At 32.9% G+C, this 24,564-nt stretch overlaps 1 protein-coding gene across 50 annotated transcripts in view; it reads left to right on the top strand.

The window, feature by feature from the left end:
- The window catches only part of slo (calcium-activated potassium channel slo), a 107,716-nt gene that overhangs the window by 8,906 nt on the left and 74,246 nt on the right, over positions 1-24,564 (top strand). For all 50 annotated transcript variants that reach the window (XM_069120530.1, XM_069120529.1, XM_069120541.1 and 47 more), the window contains 4 exons: positions 21,341-21,402; positions 21,770-21,866; positions 22,016-22,279; positions 22,990-23,157. In XM_069120530.1, coding sequence (XP_068976631.1) covers positions 21,341-21,402; positions 21,770-21,866; positions 22,016-22,279; positions 22,990-23,157 — 591 coding nt within the window. The remainder of the gene's footprint in view (positions 1-21,340; positions 21,403-21,769; positions 21,867-22,015; positions 22,280-22,989; positions 23,158-24,564) is intronic.

Here is a 24,564-nt window from a genome sequence, read left to right as displayed (position 1 = left end):
TTTTAGGCTCTGGTTCTTGATTCGAGCGATCGACTGTAGTGAAACAAGCATTCAAGTTCTCAAATGAATTTCGAAGCTCTTAAAAGCAACTAAGAAAGTACTCACAATACTAAAAAGCTGTTTACATTAGTTTATATTATATGTGAATGTTTGTATACTTTGATATTAGTAGCGCTAATTTAAATGAAAAAATATTTAATATGAAATCTGTGGTTATTGGTTCAATTATACTCTTCACTCAATAATAATTCAAAAACTATTATTTGCTAGGAATGGACGTACGATGAATGGGACTGTCGATATGTCAGTTATCAAAAACTGTCGATTTGTTAGAACGATTTCATACACGTATCCCTTGTCCATCGTACTGAACGTTATATGGAACTATCGCCTCCATATATTTGCTTTTAGTATCGAATTATTCAATGACACTACGTGTACATACCACATATCTTACATTAAAACGTAGTAAATATGGTGATTTGTAAAATTTTTTCATTTCTATACTTATCTTTATATTTATGTATCTGAATTCTTAAGTAATTTTTAAATCCTTTAAGACTGGCACGATATGTAGCCTGACTAAACCTACCTCATTAACTCCTTTCTGTACGTAAGATGTAAGGTACTATTTAAAGAAATAGGAGTAGCCTTGAACTATCAAGAGAAGGTGATCATGCTAATGACTATGCTACGTATAACGTAAACGCCTAAGATATCACATCACAATGTTCACAACTACTCATTTTCTAGCATCGATGTAAAGCTTCAAATTAAAATGAACATAATCTAATCGAAGATGCTTCAAAAAGAAGAACAAAGTATTAGGTTGTCCGAAAAGTTTCTTTCCTTTTATGAGGAAACAATAGACGCTCAACGTTTTTTGTTTTATATTATTTTGTCGAATTACGTACGATCCATCTCGTTCTGTTGAGATAAACACCGCGACATTTCACAGACTTGGTTTCACGTTTGTATAAAGGTGCACTGTTGTAAAAAACACGTTTGTGAAAGACACTTTTCGGACAACCTAATACATTCAACATACCACCAATTGTATCGCAACTTTTACCACTTTTACGTTGCATCGTTTCATCAAAATTATTTCATCAAAGTGGACAATGACAATATGATTAAAACTCGTTGCTTAGAAAGCGTCACGATAAATTTTTTCTATTGAACATTCTTACGAAATAATTGATAATCGTATTCAATAGGAATTTGTTGAAAATTTTCGAATTCAATCCGGAGGTTCGGCATTTTAGCGTCTTTACAGTCCTCGACACGTACATATGGTTCTATCCCTCAGCGAGAATCAAGCGTCAATGCGAATGCAAATAAACTGCGGTTGCCAAGGCACACCCACTCCCTTCAATTACATTCAATGTGGGATCCACCCTCGTGGCGAGTGAAACGCGCATATAATCGCGCATACATAGGCGTGTATTATGTGCATACCGGTTTTGTCTCCGCGATATCATTATGATGGAGTTTCTATTTATGACGATCCTAGGAAGCAGGACGGCCATGTATCTATCCTAGCACTTTGTGTCGAACCTGCTTTTAAAAAAGTTTCTTCAAGACGATTCCCTTCACTCTACTTTCTACATCCAATGCTTTTATCTCTATTTTCTTGTGAAAAGAAACGTCTTAAACGTTTTGCACTATCATCGTAAATACAACGCTGCAATATTCTGCTATCAGTTCGGATAAGTTTCTTTTGTTCAGTTTATATATTTTACTCGTGTGTTTTTGCATATTTTTTGATGTTGAAATATTTGTACAAAATTATACGTCAAGTTTAGAACGACGTTAATTATCTATGAAAGTTTCATATTTTCTTTGTGTTCGAACGTTTGTTTAAGTTTCTGATATATTTGGACATTGCAATATGATCGAATAATATCGTAAACAACGTCACGAATGATGGAACGATGTGTAAATTATCTATGAAAGCTCGTCTTATTTTTTCCAACGCAAATTGCAAGGCAGCTGTATGCCGAAGTTGATTAAATTAAAATGCCTTAAATGAAATTTCCTTCAGCAACAAGGTGAAATTCCGAAGATTGCTCGAAGATTGATTTGCGTCAGAAACAATGGAATTCTTTAAGCAAGGTATTTAATGACTATTACAACGTTGGAAAGAAATTATAAACAACGGTGGAAGATAATGGTGGATAATGGTTTAAATAATGGCGGTAATTCATTAAGCCATGCTAAGTAATTGCGAAAAAAGTGAAGCTTTTATATGCCAAAGAACCGCATGAATTTGTGAACTAATTTAATAGGTATTTTTTAAACTACTTATATATTCCCCCTAATGTCCTAAATTTAATTCATTTTTCATTGCGATCAGAGAATTTACAGAATTGGAAGAATCATTGTCTTCCTTACGCGTAAGATTGAATTGTATGTGTTAAACGTATACGTCGCATACATTTCTGAATGAAATTATTTATATTCCATTTTTTTGTGTTTATCTATTGCAACGCTATAGATCTTTGAATCGAAGGTGATAGGGATGAATATACTTTTCTTTTCTTCAATTCTTTTTTCGTTTTCTCTCAAGCTTCGTTCATAACTCTAATAGAAATACTAAATTCAGATATGGTTCATTCGACGTTTTGTTTTTGAAATTATTTTTTTTCCATCTCAGTTTCCCTTTTCCTCTTATGAATTGTCATTTGGCCGATCAAGTATTTGCTTTCGCTTTTTTGAATATTCTGGCTGCGGATATATTCTTAATTAGGATAGACGTGGTTTATTAACTTGCCCTCTGAACATACTGGAACAGAGATTCTCTATTTCTAAACAAAGTCAAAGAAAACGTTACAGGCTAAATAGTTTCCATGTATTTGGTGTTCGTGTCAATGAGTTGTCCTGACTTGTGTTACGAAATATTCGTTGCCAACACTTAACCCATTTGCACTTCCAGTTCTTGCGTAGTAGGTAATCAAGGAAAATTGCGACTTAATTTTAAAATACGCCGTTGCCTGTCCTTTCTGAATGTCAAAGTATATCTATTTATTACCGCTACATAGAACTATTTGCATCGTTGTTTTTGTTTACCATATCAAATAACATACAAAACAATAGTATCAGTGTACTTAAAGAATAGTTTTTATTGCAAATTACACTCCTTTCGTCTATCAATATAATTAGCGATGGACAAAAAAAAAGTCGGAAATGGAATTACATTTGACAAAAACAATGAATGGATATAATATGTATAGTCTAGAATAACATGGTAAAATGTCTAGAAAATGTTTAGTATAAAAGTTATTATTATAATACTCATAACATGCTTATTTTCAATTTTCTTCTGTCATCTTCTGTTTGCCACGTGTCTTGCGTGTATTACATGTTTATGAACACATATGTCTGTGCAATAAGTAAAAATTCAAGGTAGTAAGAAGTTTACTCAGGCTGGCGGTATTCTTGGTCAGCTGCCGCGGCCATCAATGATCATCACTACTGGCCGGACTTACGTGTTAATCACTGACGGCCGCGACTACTGGCTATTGCACAATATGCACGTTATACATACTAAGCGACTGCAATAGTTCATCCAGCGTGTCGAGCCGGTGCATATAAACAAAACGTTTGCGTGTAAAGCACGCTATATATGCTGCAGCTCAAATGTCTTCTTGCACAATTCAATTAATCCTATTAGCGAAATTTTTACAAGTCACAAAGGTCGAGTTAATAAATTAACTCTATTATATATTTACTGACAAAGATACTGTTATTTGGCTGATGGTTTTATGTTCTATGTGAAATTGTAAAATTGCAAGAACTGCTTGTGCAATAGAGCTTGTTACTCATCAATACGCTAATATCAATAGCTAATAAATTATCGTGTAGGAAGTTTCAGATATTAACTGGCAAATAGATGTTCAGAAATGAGATTAATTATTAATCATTAAAAAGTTATTATAACTCTTCGAAATATTAACAGCGAATAAATATATGGAATATACAATGAGAGAGTAAATTAATATTTGCAAAAGTAGGATAGAATTCGTTTCGACTGTATTCGATTCGTTTCGAAATATTATGAAATAGGTAAATTGCGAATTCGATCTTATTTCACTTAAATGATCGTGATGTGTATTTGTTTATAGCCGGTGTCTTTCTAGAGAGTATGTTACTATACTTGCTATAAGAAATGTTTAAATGTGTGGGATGTCAATCACCAATGGCTGCTACTTGTAGCGAGAATTAATCACGACCGAAGCGTGAAGCTCGACCGCGCTTCAACGCTCACTGTATCTGCCGGGCTTCTGATTTACTGAAAGCATAGTTAAAAAGCTATTAAACGCGTTATGTTACTTCTCGAAATCACGCAAAACTATACGAGCCCTAGGGAATTTGTGTAATATTACGCAAGATCGTGCAAATTCACGTAAGATCGCGCAAGATCTCGTAAGACCGCGTAAGAACGCGCTCAAGTTTTACAATGGTCCCATCATATCCCATAGAAAGATTATTGCAATATTCTTTTCAAGATAAACGCGTGTAAATTACCTATTTTCCCTGATTTATCGACCACTATTGTGTCTGTACAATTCGGCGCAAGATAACATCCGCGTGTTATCGTTCAAGATGGAGCCTGGATTCGAACGCGCGCAACCACGTGTGGCACTGCGCATCTAAAGTGGATCTGACTTTGGAAAGCGCAGAATATTTATTGATTAATTTTTATGCGTTTCTTTTTGTTATTTTGTATTTTTATTGCTGAATGTTCTGAATGCGTGCGTTTATATATTAACAGAATGCGGATTTTTATGTAGTTCCATATTTTTATGGACTTAGCTAAAAACGTGGGGTTTACATAGAGATTTGTTCCACCGGCTAAATAGGATTTATTTTAGATATTTTAAGTACTTTTGCATATTGCATTCCGTGGATTTTTTATACTCTTACATTTCTCATAAATGGATAAATATTATGTATGCATTACATATGCAGTGTATATATTAGTAAAAAGCAGGATCCACGTTTTAGTTGTTACCGTAATTGGTTTATGGAGTTCACGATTTATGCGTTAGCTGCTATTACAAAAGGTATAGTCTCCGGCTATCGAATTAGAATCACGTACAAGGATCTAGTATTTTATCTAGCATGTTATGTTATAAATGGCAAATTGTTCGGCGATCGTCAGTTATTGTGAGAATTATCCAACTTTGTGGGGTTCTTAACGGTTATGGCTGTTCTTTAAGACGTACACTTGTGTAATTCCTGAAGTACGAGGAGAAAGGAAAGCGCTTCTTGACTCGATATACGCAGTTAAGAAAACAAACACCGAGATAGTCGAGCGGTATATGGGGTGATCTATATAAATATACAACTTGCAATGTTCTGTGTTACGAATCGGATATTTCTCTTGTATGCATTTTTCTTACATCGTCAAAGCGATCAAAAATGAATTTAAAGGAAGAAAATAAATAATTTAAAAAATAATATATCCGTAAGTATTTTGCAAATCTGTGTATATAACAATCGTATTACCTTTTTAAAGAAAATGTTATGTTTCCGTTTTTTTATGCATCGAATCATCTTGTTATTTTGCGTTAGAAATAAAATAGTAAATAAAAATAAAGTTAATTATTGTTCTCATGTAATCGTACATCGAAATGAATTATTTTGGATTTAATATAAAACTTTGATCATCTAACAATTACCGCATATTTCTGCAATTGAATTAGAAAATATCGTCGTCGATTTTATCTCTTTGATGGGTAAAGAAACGATGTTTCTCGGATGGATCTCGCTTCTTTGATCGAATATTTTACTGAGCGAATGTTCCATTAGATATGACACGGAGGAATTTCACGGAGGATTTTCCCAGTTAGCGAGCCGATTTCATGTAGGACAAGATAGTTTATTTATTCGAATGGTATAATTGGAGTGTAAACTTTTAGTCAATGTCCCCGAGCAAGCGATTCGTTGCTCGACCTATATAACAAAATTTAACCTCTTTTTACGGATTGATATCTATTTTTCTTCGGACGTATCAAGCGATACCATATCTATCTCATTAGTTATTTAATTCGCATCCCATTTCTAACTCAACCGACGACAGATGAAGAGTTTTTAGAACTACTGATCGGGGTTCGTCCTTCGTATACGGTCTATTTTTGTGATTCTGTAAGCTGCGCTTTACGAATCTTTAATAAGTTCTTTAATAAGAGTTTGATGTTCAAATGTGGATATGTTGAGCGACCTCTATACCGTTGAATATTTTATCGTATGTTCCAATTTGTCCCTATTTAGCTACATGTATATCATATTTCAATGCTGTTACCTGTAAAAGCAAAGTGCCATTGACGAATACATAAGTATTATCGACTGTAGAATTTTCATTAATCCTTCCTCGTATTTTGTAATAGATGTGTGGCATTAAGCTGCAACGTATGAAATGTTCATTTGAATGTGAGGTGGTATGTTATCGAGTGCTACCACAGTACCCCTTTACTAGTGATAACGTTTCTTCTATATGTTGTAAAGCGTCAGCCGTTTTGTTGTCAAACCCGTGCAGATGTTGCGCAAAGTCTTTGATGTGGCGGTGGATATATCGGTACGGTGCAGAACGTTTCTGTGTACGGTCGTAGGCTTCTGTTTCTCCTCTTTTTTAGTATGAAATGCTGATGGCGATGCCCATGAACTTTGCAATGGCCACATCACTTCTGCCTTGGTCATCGTTTCGTATCCTGTCATCTGCTTTGCGTGTCGACCGGAGGTGAGGTGTCGAGGTTTGCTGAATATGCAAGGGCCATTCCGTGTTCGTCGTAGCGGTAGGTCCAGATTGCCACAGTCTTAGATTTACGATGATGGAAGTCTCGGTCGATATCACGGTCACACCTCTTTTTCGCTGTCGATCACGTCGGGGTCACCAATTTGAGGTGGTATGTTGTCGAGTGCCGCCACAAATGTATCAGACTTTTTATTTATGTTATATCAAGAAGTTATTTGACTTACTTACGATGCGATATGTATAGAAGTAAATATCCATTTATGCTTTCTTATATTGCATTTTAGTATATCTTTAGTAATAAGCTCATGAAGCTTGTTTGCAAAAATACAACAAATGACAATTTCATTCGTGAGTTTAAACTTGTTGTTGGCTATTATGCACAAATAACGTTACAATAATTTTTAGAAAGAATATTACTAATGAACGTACTATGTTCATCTTGGGTCTTCCATATTTTTTTCTAACGGAACTATTTAAGAAATACGAAGAATAAAAGCGTGTTCACAAAGATTCTATAAAATTACAAATTTTAATTACGTTAATTTACAGAACCGATAAAGCTTTACACCGTAGAATAGGCAATAAATGAATAATTGTAGTTGTTCGAATTAAATTATCTACGTAAATTAAGTTAAAAAATGGAAGTAGAGAGAAAGCGAGATTAGATTAAAAGGAATGATCATATTTAGAAGAAAAGTCGTTAGTTTCAGGCTGGCAGACAGCCAGTGTCAGGTTCAGGCTTGAGCTGCTGGTAGAGAACACATAACAATTGTCTGTACATTGGTCCAGTTGGAGCTAAAATGTTAGATAGGACTCGAAGCTTTTGTCCTTCTTCGTTCGACTGACACGATTTCGCTGTGCCAAGGCTTATTAAAGATAATCTAGTTTCCAGTTAAGAACGAGATGCATACATAGTTTATAATACGTGTTTACTCTCCAGATACTGGGGATGAGTTTCCCTCAAAACTTCATATTTCTAAATATTCGTTCATCTGCATCTGTGCAAATGTTGTTTGCATAATTGCATTAGCCCACTCTGTGGCTATGCGAATTAACTGAAACGAGTGCAAATCAGGCTTAGCCAAACGAAGCAAAGCTTTTTCCTACCTCGTTATCAACTTGTTAAGAATTTTTTTGAATCATGTGGTCGTTTCGCCTATTCCCTTTATTTTTATTGTCGATGTTTATCAAACGAGTAAATATCGCCGCTTCATACTGATAGTGGTACAATTTAAAACATGTAAATTTTAGAGAAGAGGCTTTTTTAAATTTACATTTTTGAAAATATCAAGTACAGGCCTTATTAATACAACTGCTCTCCGACGCAAAACCGATGGATTTATAAATATGCCGTTTTACATGATAAGAGCTTGAACATAGTGTAGACCTTGTATTCGATAAGTGCAAGTTTGAAATTGTTTGGGTTACGTTGTTATCAATACCGAACATCAGTTCGTCTATTACATATATATGTAAATGTGATTTAAACTATGTCGTGTTTGATTTCATTTTAATCAGAAAAATTTCACAAATACTTTAGTAAAAGTTTAATTTTTAAAAAGTCAAAAATAAAAAAATTTAATCATTGTCTCGTGGGAAATTAGTATCTTTTCATGGATTGTTGAATTCGGTTCAGGTTACACTACTCAGCTATCGAACTTCGGAGTGAGTCACCACGTGTGTCAAAGGGAACACTAGAACTTCTTGGGGGGGGGGGTTCTTCCCCCAGTAGCGGGGATGATGAGCGATTAATTATGAAGAACATAGTGACGATTACTTATGTAGAAAATATAAAGACTTACATTGTGATTTACATGTATAAAGAGTTGCATTGAGTTTGTGTGTTAGGGATAATCATAGTTATATTAAGTTTACAATATGGACGAGATTCTTTTGTTATGTTTCAGGTTAACATTCTAATGCTCGTTTATTTATTATTTTATCTATTTTTCGTTTATTGCTAAAAAAGTTTCCATTTTTTTCCAATTAACTTCTAAGTAATGGAGGACTCAAAGTTTTTCTTGATTTTCAGCAAAATTATCTAGGCTTTGCCAATCAAATTCTGTCAGAATGTTAGATATGGACGAGAAAAAGATATATAAATACAAATCGTTTGAAAGTTCATTCGAAAATTGACAAAATTTTTTATAATGTTCGTGTCCGAGATATCTTCAAAATAAGCTGTTTCCTTTTTTGGTAAATATCTCCGGAACAAAAACATGATTCTGATATTGCCGGTATTGGAAGCAGAGCGTAAAGTGCTTCGTTGGGGCGAACGGTTGGTCATATGAAATTCCTACCTTTTTTTTTAACGTGTCGCAGCACTTGACCTAAATTGTTTACGACCACTAGCACAGGAAGATAGGGACAAAGACAAAAGCAGTGGCAAAATAAAACACAACCGCGGAGACCAAGTAGAAAGAGGTGGAATTAAAGAGGAAGCGATTGTCGACGCCGTGTTTATAGTAGAAACCACTTCCGTCATGAGGGTCGTTATCACGCTCACGGTTCCTGCTATTAGTTTCTATCTTCGGTTAACAAAGTCGTTAAACCGTATGCTTGGCAACCATGCTCGGAACATGATTGAAATATTTATGTTACTTGGTTTTTTACTATATTTATGTTACTTGATATTTTAGAAAATAATTAACAATTTCTTATTGCTCGTATATACTCATATATGTATGTCTATATATATATATATACATATCCATAATATCATTTATTAACGTCATAGTTAAACAATAATCAGTTTATCCATTTATGATATCTAATGCTTTTTTTCATCATGTGTATGTATATATTTTGTGATAACCATATGTGTTTTGTAATAATATGTTAGGTTTCATTGAGAAAAAGTCTGATAAATCGTTACCTTGATAATTTGAATTATCAGGACATCGTCAGTCACGCATTGCTTGGATAATTGAATATCTTTGTTTTTATACATATGAAAGGAGATCATTGAACTACCGGACTATTTTATATTACGTTTGAACTATAACATATGAAACAAGATTATTGAACTGTTTCATAAATATTAATTTATCTCTCTACTCTTTCAGTTTCGCGAAGAGAATCATCTTCAAATTTTCTGTTGATCGATGTTTCCATAATTGATCTTCTGATAATTCAGATTCAAGCGTATTAACTCTAACAGAATTCTATATCGGTATTATCATTCTCGTTAATAACTCAACAGGTGTAGAATATAGAAAAAAGAATGAAAATTTGTTCTCCAATAACGATCCTAAATTTTCCATTAATCTATGTCCCAATATCTTCCATTGATCATTCTACTAATAGTTACTCTGATAATTTAGTTTCCACTCTAATTAATTTTGATTAAGTTCTATATCAATATTCATTATTTCCATGAATTATTAATAGCGTAGGATATGGAAAAAAAGAATTGAAAATTTCTCGCCAAAAGCATCTCCAAATTATTCATCAATCAGTATCTCAATATCGTTCCGATCGTTCTGTTAATCGATTAATCGATGCCCTGATAATCAAGCCAATAGCGTCGGGTATGGAAGAAAAATAGTAAATTTTGTATAGGTATCGTGGTTGGTTTGGCACGTCTGTGTCGTTTTATCGGCGATAGAATTTCAGGACTTAATTTCGCGTTTACTCCTATAAATAGTAGTTGGGCGAGAAAAACTCGGTCGAGTCTGGTGTTGGCGCGAAACGACGGAAACTTGGGGCTATGCCATCTCGGGATGTAAAATTTCTTGCCTGGCAACCAGTCGCCCGTCCTCCTACTTTCTGCCACTTAGTGCGTTTTAATTTGGGCCATTCTTATACTGGCCAATCCACCGTATCTCGGTGAAATAGACAGTTTGTTACAAGGCAAATGCCTTTGCATCGTTCCTTTTGCCATTATCTTTTCCAATCTCGATTCATTTTTAAATGACTTGCTGACACACACGTGTGTGTGTACAAAATGAATCCATCTAATTTTTATCAAACATTTAAACAGTTTTAGTCATTCAGTTTTATTAAAATTGTTTCAGTTTTAGGTTCATTTTCATATTTACCTAACGATTTGCTATTATTCTAAGACAGAATTGTTTCAAAGTGTTAAAATTATTCAAATTTAAGGAACAGGCATGAAATACATAAAATTCTTGAATTTTCATCAGATATAAATAGTTCCAGGAAGAGATTAATAATGATTAATATTCTTCTAGAAACTTTGATCTAATAAGTAAATACGACATTCCTAATTTTGATAGAAATTAATATTATACCTTTTTCTGTAGACTCTAGAATTGACAGTGATCTACACGAATCCCTGTGAAAGTTAGAATGATAAAAAATGAAAAACACAAAATAAAAATAATACCGATGATATCTTATACTTAAATTACCTAAAATATTCTCTATCCATATGACTTTGTTTATGTTAATAATAAAAAGAGCTATTAATTGTTAATGCAAATACACGTCAACGTTTGGTATAAATAACAAGATCCATCAATCAGTGTACCATAAAAATTATAAATCCATTTCAATAGAGTAGAGGAGTTTTCGTATTAAGTTCTAAAAGAATGTAAATTGAAAATGCAGATATTTCTCAAAGAATAATACTGATTCGAGTACTATAAAACATTTTCAGAGAAACATCAATAGTATCTGCAACGTTAACAGCAATGCAATAAACATAAATCGTTCTTTCACTCAACACGTGTACACCGGTATGCAAAGAGCACGTGGGCTTGGTTAAAATAAATCAGAATGAACGGTGTCTTAAACCAATATAAATTTCCAATCTCCAAAGATCGGCGCAGCAATCTATTTATTATCGTTTCATCAAGATTGATCGGGATTGTTTGATAGGATCTCGTAGACACTTAGATCGCGAGAGCACGGGCACAAGTATATCCATGTATATCCAACGATACGAAAATAGCGAGGGCAACTCGTGATGAGTCTGCCCGAGACCCACGCTAATTCGCACGCTAAAATAAGAACAGCAATTCTTATTTATAGCGAGGTGCGATAGGTCAGATTGTCACTTACAAGGAAAATAAAACAACCATTCGACGTAACCAAAAATTTGTCTTACTTTTCCCGGAAATGTTAAACGAATAAAGCGAAGTAACTGCAATCCGAATAGAATATTACGTTTAGTATTCACGACATAACATTTGGTTTCGTCTCGTTTCGTCTTGTCTAGCCTCATTTAGTCCCGTCTAGTCTCGTTTCCTTGCTTTCGTTTCTCTGCCTGTGGACAGGTTATTTTTGAAGATGCTCCTATGTTTATTATTAAAGCTGCAGCTACTTATTATGCTTAAATCTATATTACGAGATTACATTTTAGACTGTACCGCAAGACAATGAAGTAATAAATGATCGTAGAAACGATAGTGATGTCTATACACAGGCTCATTTTCTTGTCGCTCTTTGAGATGAGTGTGTAAGTGACTAGTAGTAGTAGATTGTATAATGGAGAAAATTGTAATTTTTATGGATCTTCGATATGCTTCCTTGGTATGAGAATATTGTGAAACATTCTTAAATACATTCCCAGATACATTCTTCAGTTACAGTTATTAATTGCGAATCAGTGAGAAGAATGGTACAAGTTGAAGAAGAACATTTTCAGGTATCTTGCAAAATAGTTTTAGTTTGCACAGGGTGATAGCGTATCATTTAACGATGCTACCACGATTTAAGCAATGTTATGTTAACTCTGATAAACGTTCATATTACAAAATAAATTGTGGATCAAATTTTTTAGATGTTTTATGTATTAAAACAAAGTTACATCGAGGTTATACTGATTTTAAAGCTCATCAATTTAGTGAACGTAGTTAATTTAAACAAATTGATCGAAATGGTGTTGATAGAAAGTTGCTTGTAGAAGTTTGAGATTAGTTAATAATTTACGAATTAGTAAAATTAATAAATTGATAAGTTACAAGTTGTTCCATAATAAATGCTGACAAGAATGTTATATTCGTATTTAATAAAATCTAAATTCGCAAAATAGTTATCGATGAGTTCGTTCAAAGTCCAGATTGGTCAATTTTTTTTTTAAAAGAATCATTTAGCCGAACGAGTTCAGGATTGACGGTACGTGCATTTCTTTAGCGTTGTCCTTTGGAAAAAGCAATTGGTTGGAAAAGCTTCTGACGATGAAAAAGGATAAACCACCAACGATAGTGATAACCTAGTGACCCACCTCTCAGTTGCCACGCTACCCGGTCGTCTTTGAAAGCACTAGCATCACAGGTGCACAACTAGGCCTATTTTGCTAAGAAAAGATAGACTCGTTATTGTTGTGTTTCATTAAAATCACTTATACGATATCTAATTTCGATAACATTTAATAATATTGGCCATATTCATCTAATTTGTTTTAAATTACATGTCGTGTTTGCAACTGACTAATTTAAAATTTGTTTTACCTTCAATTCCCTGTAACAATGCCCGAGTTCAAGTTTTCATGACTTCCTTTATGATAAATTTTGAAAAATTAAAATTAACATTTCTTTTAAATTAATCATTTATAGATACAAATAATTTAATAGTTTTTAATTTAATAGTATAATAGATAGACTGATTAATGTGTCAATGTACAGAGCTATGGAGTATTGTTTAATTGATCATGAGTTCTTGTATAGAGAAATCGAGAGTGTTCGTTGAATCATACTTTAATGAGGTTAATTTCAAAGTTATAGCTATAGATAATGCTTGAGGAATTTCGCTTGATTTAACCCCTTCGCGACTTTAATATATATTTCGCTCAAAGAATCGTGGATAAAAATTAATTCGTGAAACATGTCGGTGGATGCAAATAGGTTAGCGACGTCAGATGAAACTATATAGATGTTGTATTTTTGGAAACAAATTTTTTTTCTGTTTTTTATGCATGAAACAACTCAAAGCATGACGTAATACAATGTTATAGTTCTTACAAAAATAAAAATAACTTTAGAAACTTATAATTATCATGAAAGCAACTAGAGAAATGGAATCTAACTATAGAGTTGTTTCATTTTTTTAGATTAGTATTTCGTTTTGAACATTATATATATTTTTGAATACCATATATACTGTACATTCTTGTACATAAAAATTTTTTTATAAATGCATAAACATTTACGATCTATCACTATTAATCTTAAAAAAATTAGGATGAAGATTTTTGTGTCGTTCCCTTATAACGACTTATATTTATCTAATGTAAGCAGAAAAAAGAACGACGAAAATTTGAAATTAAATATTAGTATTAGCTGTATGAAACAGACTAATAGCAATTTACCAATTATAAGTCGAGTTTTCATGCTTTTATGGAAAATCGAAAATTGCAAACATGCACATATTATGCAAAAATATTCAGTGTATAATAATCACCATAATATTTAATGGCTGGAACAAATCTCTGTCTAGCTTCTGGTTTAATCGTGTTTATAAAAATCTAAATTTGCATAAAGATTCACAGTCTAGCAACAAATAATAATTTCGTCTCTCTTGCAAAATTTCAATTAGTATCAAATTTTGCATTTAATCTTTTCTATAATCTCGATAGCATAATTAAAATAATAAACAAATTGCGAATGTTCATGCATTTATGGAAAATTGAAAGTTGTAAAAATGCTTACACTATGTAAAAATATTCAATGTATAATAATCACCGTAATATTTAATGACTGGCATAAATCTCTCTTTAGTTTGTACTTTGATCACGTTTATACAAATTTAAATTTGCATAAAGAAGATCCGGAAGTAGGATTCCGTAATAAAGATCCCAGATCATAGCCAAGCAATAAATAATAATTTCATCTTTCATTCAAAATCCCAATTCGTATTTTCTCAAAGTAAATACATTGTCATTCATATCGTCAACTATATTATCGAATAAGCGAAACGTTGATGTGAAACGAAGCGGATTGGGAGGTTTAATTAAATGAGCGTTACGGCTTATTGATAGTAAATCGATCAGGATCCCATTAAGCGTGAGTATCCATGTTTACTCAGAAGGTGAAAGAGTGTAGCAGATAAGACAAGAGACAAAAGAGACCTGATGTATGCTTTCCTGTCTCTTTCTGTATTCCCAGAAACGCTGACTCCGCTCGTTTTGTCTGTCGAACAGGCTGACGAGAAAGAAAAGCAAAAAAGAAAAAAAAAGAAAGGAATAAGGAACAAGAAAATTTCTGAACCTCGAGCTCTGAACCTCATCCCTCTGGAGGCAGCGTTTCTTTAGCGAATCAGCGATGCGTGGCTGAGTTACCTGAAAGCTGAAAACCTGCTGTGCTCTCTCTGTTCTAGTCGGCTATGAAGCGAGAAGGTAGAGCACACGTCGCCGTAATTTCCATGTAATTTCACTGTGACAAAGCGCGTGCAAGAATATATCACGCGACTATCATTTAAGGGATAAACATAGGATTCATTCCTTTCAAACCGATTGTCAGCCCCAAGCGTTTCTCTGCTTTACGAGTTCTTCGTCTTGTGGGATTGCCAATTATCTTGATGCTTGCATACTTCGTACGTGTCAAGATCGAAGTGCTGACAGAATAATCTGAATTCCAAGTATGGCTATAGTACGTATCGGAAACCGGAAGTGGTCATATGTCCGAAGAGGTGAGCTTCCAAGAATTGGGTCGAATTATCCGATTCGTGCCACTGAAACCGTGCTTTGTCGTGCGTGCATCGAAGGTAAAAGTGAGAAGCAGGCAGCGCGAGTAAGAATGAATAGGTAGAGTGTAATAGAATACCATAGAGTTAGGTCATTCCTTACCCTTAATCGTATATTATGTATTTCTTTAGTTTAGTGAAAAGTTGTTGGTTAAATATAATCGTGTCCGATATCATTTTGATCGCACAAATCTCAATAATCCGATCAACACCATTTCGTAATGGCGTCATAAAAAAGAGAAAAATTTATATTTTTCCCATTTCGGTAATTCGATACCGGGTTGAATTACATCGATGTGGATCATAGATAACGCCGAGGGCCGTCAGTTCCACGAATTGGCGCGAATAATTCCCATGTCCTAGCACAATTTTCGACGTACGTCAGGACATTAGTGTTACTTCTTCCAGTGATCGTTCTGTTAACGTTAAAAGTAACAATTTCATACAGTTTCGTCAAAATGAATACATTATTTGAAATTTGTTATTTGAATAATTATTGAAAGAATGCAAATACTTTTAGCAAATAATTATTGTAGTAATTAAAACTATAACTAATTAACTAAAACTATTTCTTAATAAACTAATATATATATAAAATATAATCCCTATAATATTAACTTTTATTGGAGCAGAAACAGGACTATTTATAGCTATTTATTTTCATAACATCACTCTAATCGCAATTGTTTATGTATAGCGAATTTAGATACACATTAAAGTTTCGTAGTTCTAGTATTTTTGCAAGGATTTTTCGGAAGTTTTATGTCCTAATTTCATTCTTTATTTGTGTTTCAATAGATAAAAAGATATTTAGTACTTTGAGAATAAATTTAGCTTGCATTTGAAACGAACATATTAGTCACATTAAGACGTTTTATAAATATAGAAGAACACGATTCAGTCGAAAGTTCCTTTTTTGATGAGTAATGTTCTATATTTGATGGGCTGAATTCTCTTCCTTTGATATGTTAAATATACTAAATCTTCTGGATATTTAGTTATACGTAAGAATTTCAGTTTGTGTATTTTACTTCACACATTTGCAACGAGTTCTAAGCAACGATGTTGAAGTAACACTTGTTTATTTTACGGTTATAAAATTTGCAGTTGTAACTATGTGTATATATAATATGTAGCATACATATGTATACGTAATTTATTTAACCGATATTTCAGGCAACTGACAGCTGCAATAACTAAAGATTATTTATTATTACCTCTTTTTATGTATCCATTACTATGAAATATTCTAATTGCACATACATATATACGAGTACATTATATATTTTAATTAGAATTGTCGTATGAGTTATTAGTTACGTCACGAAATCGAATGTCATTTTTAGCATCGCGAGAAAATAGAACGAGGATTATATTCGAGGGTCAAATTTTAAAACGTCGAACAAAATGAGTTGTATAATGCAAAAGCGTTATTAATTATCTATAAAATGCTAATTGTATGTAGTGTGGGATATTGATAAAATATACTATCGTGACGTACATAGAAATATATTCTTGGAAAGAATTTCATTCGTTATTTATTTAATAAATATTTGACTTTATGTGATCATCAAATCAGGGAGCTTAGTGTAAGTCAAATGATCTATTATCGATTTAGCTGGTGTTACTTTGCTAGCTTGCATCATGGCAGGAACAATTGAAAATATTTACGAGCTTTGAAGACTCGACTTGACTTTAAGAGCAATGCTTGTCTTAAAAGAGGGTTATCGACGTGTTCCGATTGGAGTTTCAAACGAGATTGACCTTTTGCGGAGGAGGTGAATATCGATAGCGTTACGACACATATGATTAATTCCGATGCCGAAAATTAATTATTATCAATTACTATCGACAACGCTAAAGAAGAAAAGATTTGTTGTATATACAACAAGGTTTGTAACAGAAATGTTAGAGTAATCGTAAATAATCGGGAAAATTCATATGATTTTTCTATACGAGTTTAGGCTCGGGACAAGTTACTGAAGACATAAATTTAGCATTTGGAGAAGGATTATGTAACTGTTAGGACAGTTTAACGTTGCTTCGTGAAATTCAAGGCTAGTGATTTTTCATTTGAAAACGTGTCGAGGAACAATTATGTTTTAAGAAGTATTGCTGGAAATAATGTATGACGAACAAGAGAAATGGAGTTTCAAATGAAAATAAATTGTTCTGTCATTATTTATTATTTTGTTCAAAGAAGAAAAGTAAAGGAAACATATTACCATTTGTTGCGTGACAATCAGTAACGTTCAACAACAAAACAATGGCTTCATGAAAATGTCTTCATCGTATCGTCCAAAGAAAATAATATTCACTATTTACTGAATTTGTTCATTACTATTTCCTACATATAATAATCTAGAATCACAATTGCGATATTAACATTTTGAAAAAAAGAATCCTTGTTGTTGGACAAAATATTTCACGATAATATTCATACAATAGTTCATTGATCCTCTGTAGTATCTATGATTTTTCGTTCGTATAAACAGTAGCAGGAATTCAGATAAGTAGATTCAATCGGCAGAAGTTTATGTAGTCAGACATATACTAGTGGAGCTCCACTTATCAGAACGAAACTTTAGTTAACGCTTGATTAAATAAACTTCGATCTATTAAATCCACTCTGAATCCAATCTGAAGGTGAATTTCCATTATGTGAACGGAGAATTATAAATTGCCAGGAAAACCAGTGAATTCTTACATTACACTGATTGAGTGAACTCCAACCCATCATAATCTATTACGTGAAAGTGAATGCCTATTCTACGAATGAAAAATCAAATGAGCAGTCTATTATATGAATTGTTTATTTCTCGATTTATCCAGCTTCAGACGAATAAAGTTGTCCCGTATAGTCCCGTATAGTTAGTTAAATAAACGAAGAACATATAAATGAAATTCTACTACATTGTCGATATGTGTATGAATATGAATGATAAGCAGAATCCTTAAATTTACAACTATAATATGAAATTACACGTAAAATCGTAAAGTTTGTGAAATGATTGTACTTTGGCTTTCATGGCCTTCCATTCCCTTCCGTGGTTGGGAAACGAATATGAGAAACGTCCGTGCATGGTCTTCATATTTGGGTGACCTAGATTTTCGTAGCGCAGCTGCATACACTCAGATGGTGCATCGACAGAATGACCTTACATGCTCTTCTGCACTCCTACAGCTCTAGAGTAGATACGTATGTACATGAATATATGTATGTGCACGGTCTTCTGCAAATTTCAACGAGACAGGTACACGCGAAATATCCGACTGACAAAATTAAATTTGTGGTTCTATAGAGCTTATTATAAAATCGATTCAGTTTTTAACGCGTTTCAACAGGCTGAGTTCCAGTAACAGTCGAAGGAACATTTTTCATTTTATATTCCCATAATTAGTCATTTGGTAATCAAAAATTCAACAGCTTCACGTATAATAGATATCGATCGTTTATTTATGATTAAGCATTACGTTTAGCTGAATATGTTTTACAGTGAAGAGCCATAACTGAATCAATAACCATAACTTCACACGAATCATTTCTTGTTGTGAATCAATTATGGAAATTAAACCTACTGTACCTTTTTCGGGTAACTTCTTTTTGTTCATAATAAGAAATATTTACTCATCAGGTTTTGTAATAAAAGCTACAATAAAACAAAATTATAATACCAAAATAATAAAAAATAATAGAAACCGAAATATTGTCTCCGACAATAAAACTTTTTAGTTTTAATAATTTTCTACTGCTTAATCCAAAAGCTTATTAGCTGCAGAATCGCCTTGTGTAAGAATTCGACAATAATCAGAATGAATTTCGACTCATTACTCTGTGGTACTCTTAAGCAATTCAAGGATCGATCGAACAACAAATAAATGAAGCCATTAGTTCATCATATAAGGTGTTAAATAATTCTGATAAGTGCCTCTCGTATTTCGCTATTTATTTTACTTTATCATATATTTACTAATCTTGTGATTGGTGATCGTTTTCTAAATGTTGAAAATTGCTTAACCAATTTCCTGGTAGTGAAAATGTTATTTGGATGGCTGCAAATGGCAAGTTTTGCTTTATTAGATGATGAAAGGTTGATTCGAAATGGTTAAAGGCCAGATCCGGCAAATTCATTTCGATAATATATCAGTGACGATTAAGAGTCATGTGGCGAAATTTTTTGGTATCTGACGAGTTGCTGTCTGGCACGAAGCCAAGCAAAATCGATCGGCGGTTAAAGTACATAAGCCTTCTGCTTCTTTATTTATTCACGCTACTTGCGCTATACGCTTCAACGAGAAGTCTCATAGTACGGAAGTTGCACATATCTGTGTATATGTTGCTACATGATATACGTGTATGCGAATGTTTGGCGCATCGATGACTCCGCCATCCAATGTATGTATATTTGCTTTCCATATTTTCCTGCGAGTAAACTAGGTGGAAGAAAATAATGGAATAATAGAAAAGATTCTCGTTTTCACAGTTCTTTGGCCATAGTCAGAGTTTGTTCGACGTAAAACTTCTATTCGTGTCTTTTCGTGACTACATTGCATTAGTCGGGAAGCATTACTTTGAGATATTTGTATTCTTTGGCAATGTTTAAAATAACAGTTATAACTGGCATTGTTCGAGATAATTGCTGCGGAAGTTCGTTTTGAGTTACAATCACAATCATATATTGTACCAACTGCTAGGATAGATATCAGTATATATTCTTATTTTCAAAAGCGTTTTATTATTAGCAGATTGCGGATTTTTATGCATTTATGAAATTTTAAGGTCAAAAAATGCACAGAATTCACATAATATTAAAAAATATATGAAATATACAAGGTGTAGTATTTGTTATAATTAGGCTCCGGATATTTATGCATTTGTAGGAAATTTAAGATTCCAAAAAACTACGGAGTGCATATACTATGCAAAAATATATACAATATTTGAAGCAGAGTATCGTTTCTTTAATTATGTTCATAAAAATATAAGGTTGCATAAACGTCCGCAGTCTAGTTAAATTATTTAGTAGGTAAAACAAATTTCTGTCTACGTTCCATTATATAGTCATAAAAATATGAATTTACATAAATATTCGCACTCTGACTTTCAGGTTCTGCATACTTTATTTTCATAGTACCAGACTTTTGTATTATCAAATTTCGTATATTATTAAACAATAGGAAGTTTAATATACAAAACTTGTACTTTTTTAGTAATTTTTTAGTAAATGCTTTTAAAAAATATTTTTTTAGCCATTGCAAGTAATTTAGATCGTAATCGAAATAAAAATCAGAGAAAGTTGTTCTATAAAAATATATAATGTTACAAAGTGCGCTCACGTATTATGGTTTTACTGTAATAATAAATGATAAATACCAGTTGTTATATTTAATAGATTTTTTACCGGTGTGTTGTAAGTAAAGACAATCGTGAAGTGAAACTGACGCTTGGAACGGTCGTGCATTTCGAAAAGTGCTAACAAAGAGGTTGAAGTACAGCCATGTGTCTACTTGTCGGCGCTAGTCAACGTTCGTAGACGAGTGAACTTCAAGTACCACTTTAATCGCATTTAGATGTTGAAACTTCTTATTACCAGTGTTAAAATAACACAAATTTTTCAAACTAAAAATTACAATGTTATGAAATACACATACAAATTTGCTTAAAATAGGTAGTACATTAAAAAAAATGTAAAATAATCTGATATGAAAACATGAATAGGAGATGGGAAGAAACAATTTGTATAATTAAAAATGTAGAATTATTGCCTTTATACTTTGTACGTCAGTACAATTATTTATGTTAAAGAATATTATAAATATTTGAGATTCATTCCCTTACCTGAGATTTAAGTTTCCTATAGTTCATGATTCTCTGTAATGTTTTTTTAATTTAATTGGAGTAAGTGATTTAACGTTGAATTATATTTTGTGTTCCAGGTGGTGTTAGTTTTCATTCTCAGTATAGCATCGCTTATAATATACTTCATCGATGCCTCCAGGTAAGGAAACCAATTATTTTTCAATTAAAAATATTACATCAAACGTTGCGGTATATTCCTGTTTAAATAAATGTCATTTTAATCCTATATAATAATTCCAGTATAATTCAAATGAAATCTAATTTTCGTTATCTGTTCGTATACTAAAATAAGATTGTACAATTATGTTTGTATAAATTTGTTCATACAAAAGAATTCTACCCAGCAATCTAAATACACACAGGAGAACACACGACGGAACAATATTTCTCATCGCTGATTATGTTATTAGTGTTTGTTTGTTTGTTTGCTCACAGCAGTCAGATAAATCGGCAAAACAAATATTAACGTAATTCCCTAACATCGATGTGACAATTTTATGTTACAGCGAAGAGGTGGAACGTTGCCAAAAGTGGAGCAACAACATTACTCAGCAGATAGACTTAGCTTTCAATATATTTTTTATGGTCTACTTTTTTATACGCGTAAGTGTAAACACAACAATTTTCACGAACATAAATATTGGTATAAATTTTCAAAATTTTTTTTCATGCTCACTGTTGATATAGATGCGATACAATATTGTTTGAGAGTTCAAAGAAAGGGATAACATTGAACATTTATTTCGTGATAGTTTATCGCCGCCAGTGATAAGCTGTGGTTCATGCTGGAGATGTATTCGTTCGTGGACTACTTTACGATACCACCGTCCTTCGTGTCGATATATCTCGACCGGACGTGGATCGGACTGAGGTTCCTCCGAGCCCTACGACTGATGACGGTCCCTGACATCCTCCAGTACCTAAACATTCTAAAGACATCGAGTTCCATTCGTCTCGCCCAACTTGTATCGATCTTCATCTCCGTCTGGTTAACAGCTGCTGGCATCATTCATTTGGTAAGATGTTATTCGTTATTTCATCAACTCTAACCTTCCCTTTCTTGTTTTTCATTCCTCTCGTTCATGTCATTTTTTCACATGTGAATACTTAAGTAGTTAATTACTGGTCGTCTTCGATAAAAAATTATTATTCAATTCAATAAAAAATTATTGGATGATATTCTAGAAACCTGGAAAAGAATATTGAAGAATTTTTCGAGGATTTTTAAAACAAAAGCCTAAGAAAATTGCCGAAGGAGGGTCAAAAGTAATTAGAAATTTTATTGCAAATATAATAGAATTACAAACATAATTCTTTGTATTCATTGACGTTGTTACAACGATATCGACAATGTGAACATTGTTCTATATAAATAAATTTACAAATACCTGCAATTTTTTTATAGAAAAAATCGTTAGCTTCAATTAGAGAAAATTAATGTTCAATTTGGTTTTTAATTTACGATATGCTTGGTGGCGATTTCAATTAAAATATTCTTGGGAGAATTTGATTTAAAATAGGTCTATGAAGTTTTCTAGTTACTATCACTGTTGCATATTGTTCAGTTTAAAAGGCACAAAGAAGTATATATAGAATAACTATTATGATTCTACGGAGAATTTTTTTAATAAATTTGACAAATCACTGGGAGTTATTGTATCCAGAAGTATCTAAAGCAGTATTTTAGATGTTGAATTATAAGTATAGAAACATTGTATGCCGGCAGCTTGAAAACTCAGGGGACCCGTTCGAGTTCACGAACCCTCAACAGCTTTCGTACTGGACCTGTGTCTACTTTCTCATCGTGACGATGTCCACGGTAGGATATGGCGACGTTTACTGCCAGACGGTCCTCGGCCGCACATTCCTAGTATTTTTTCTACTCGTCGGTTTGGTAAGCCTTCTTTATATTATCTTTATACAGCCAAAATATTATGTTTAATATGTTATATGAAATAAATGACTCTCTATAGTTCAGTGTAGAAGAATCTCGCACGAAAAATCGAATTGCCTGAACATCGCAAATAAACTTTCTTAGTTCTTCAAATATCGTCTACTACGTCCTTATATTTCATAAGATTCATTATCAAATTTAAACAGACAATTTGGTTTTTCCCGAGAAGTATTCGCAGTACGAGCTCTGTGAAACACGTGACCGTCATTTTTCATCTATAACTTATGTGCAGATGCATTTTTCTTTGCGTTATCGTGAGATTATTCTTGATAATCTCAATAACCGAGTATCGTTGTTTTCGCAGTAATTTTATAGCGACACTCGCAATATTATTTCATTGTACATCAATAGTATTTTTATGATTATTAAAAGAAAGATTGTTCTTTGATATTAACACGAGGAATTAGATCGAATATGTGAGTGTTTCGCAGAGTTCGTGTCGTTAGAGTAGAGCCTTGATCTCGCCATGAATTGGCAGATCAGATTTTCGTAACATTTACACATTTATTATCCTTGAGACACACAAAAACGATGAATATTTCGACTGTGTACAATGTTCTCTGGTCAGTTCGATTTCTCGCGAAATGAATCATAGATACTGCTTTACTTACCCATTCGATGATAAGACATTCGTTTTCTTTCATATTTATAATGCGAATTTCTCTTTAATATTTCGCTTCTCTTATTTCTTAAAATATCAGAATTGTTATCTGAAAGAAATCCTTTTCTTTTGAAAAAAGGAAATGATCAATTACTCTGTGCTCGCTGTCTGCGTTATAGTAAAGCTATAAATGTAAAATTATCTATATCTCTGTAATTACAATGTATATTAAATCCGTAAATGTTTTATAAAATTTCTACGAAAAGTTGCGAGTTGCTGAATTTTTACGAACTTCTATGATACTCCTTTTTTTACTAAATTACTACTATCTGTAATTCTAATTGAGTGATTGAACGTGAACATAATTCAGATCCGTTTATCGTTCTCCTTAAAGGATGATCAGAAGGCAATTTCATTATATTTTCTAATATTTACGGGATTGTTGTTCACTTTCTTCAATATTTCTCTAACTAGATGATCATCGTATTCATCGCTATGAATAAATAACCAATTTTCCAAAACTAGCTAACAACGATGCAGAAATTTAATTAGCACGTTCAATTTCGAATCCAGAGAGACTAACATAACGCAAAAAGAAATTCCCGAAGACACATCTCAGCTAATATAAAGCGTACGTATTTGTTTTTCATTTGTTGAATAATTTTTACTAGGAGAAATTCGCATTTTATCGTGAAAGAGCACGAGCCAAAATGGTAAAATGGAGGCATAGACGCATAGATTTTCTG

The sequence above is a fragment of the Bombus flavifrons genome, chromosome 9, assembly GCF_040668555.2.
Source record: "Bombus flavifrons isolate JBK064 chromosome 9, iyBomFlav1_principal, whole genome shotgun sequence".
Classification (NCBI taxonomy): Eukaryota; Metazoa; Arthropoda; class Insecta; order Hymenoptera; family Apidae; genus Bombus; species Bombus flavifrons.
Note: the sequence above shows the minus strand (reverse complement) of the source record. Positions and strands in the feature narration are given on the sequence as shown.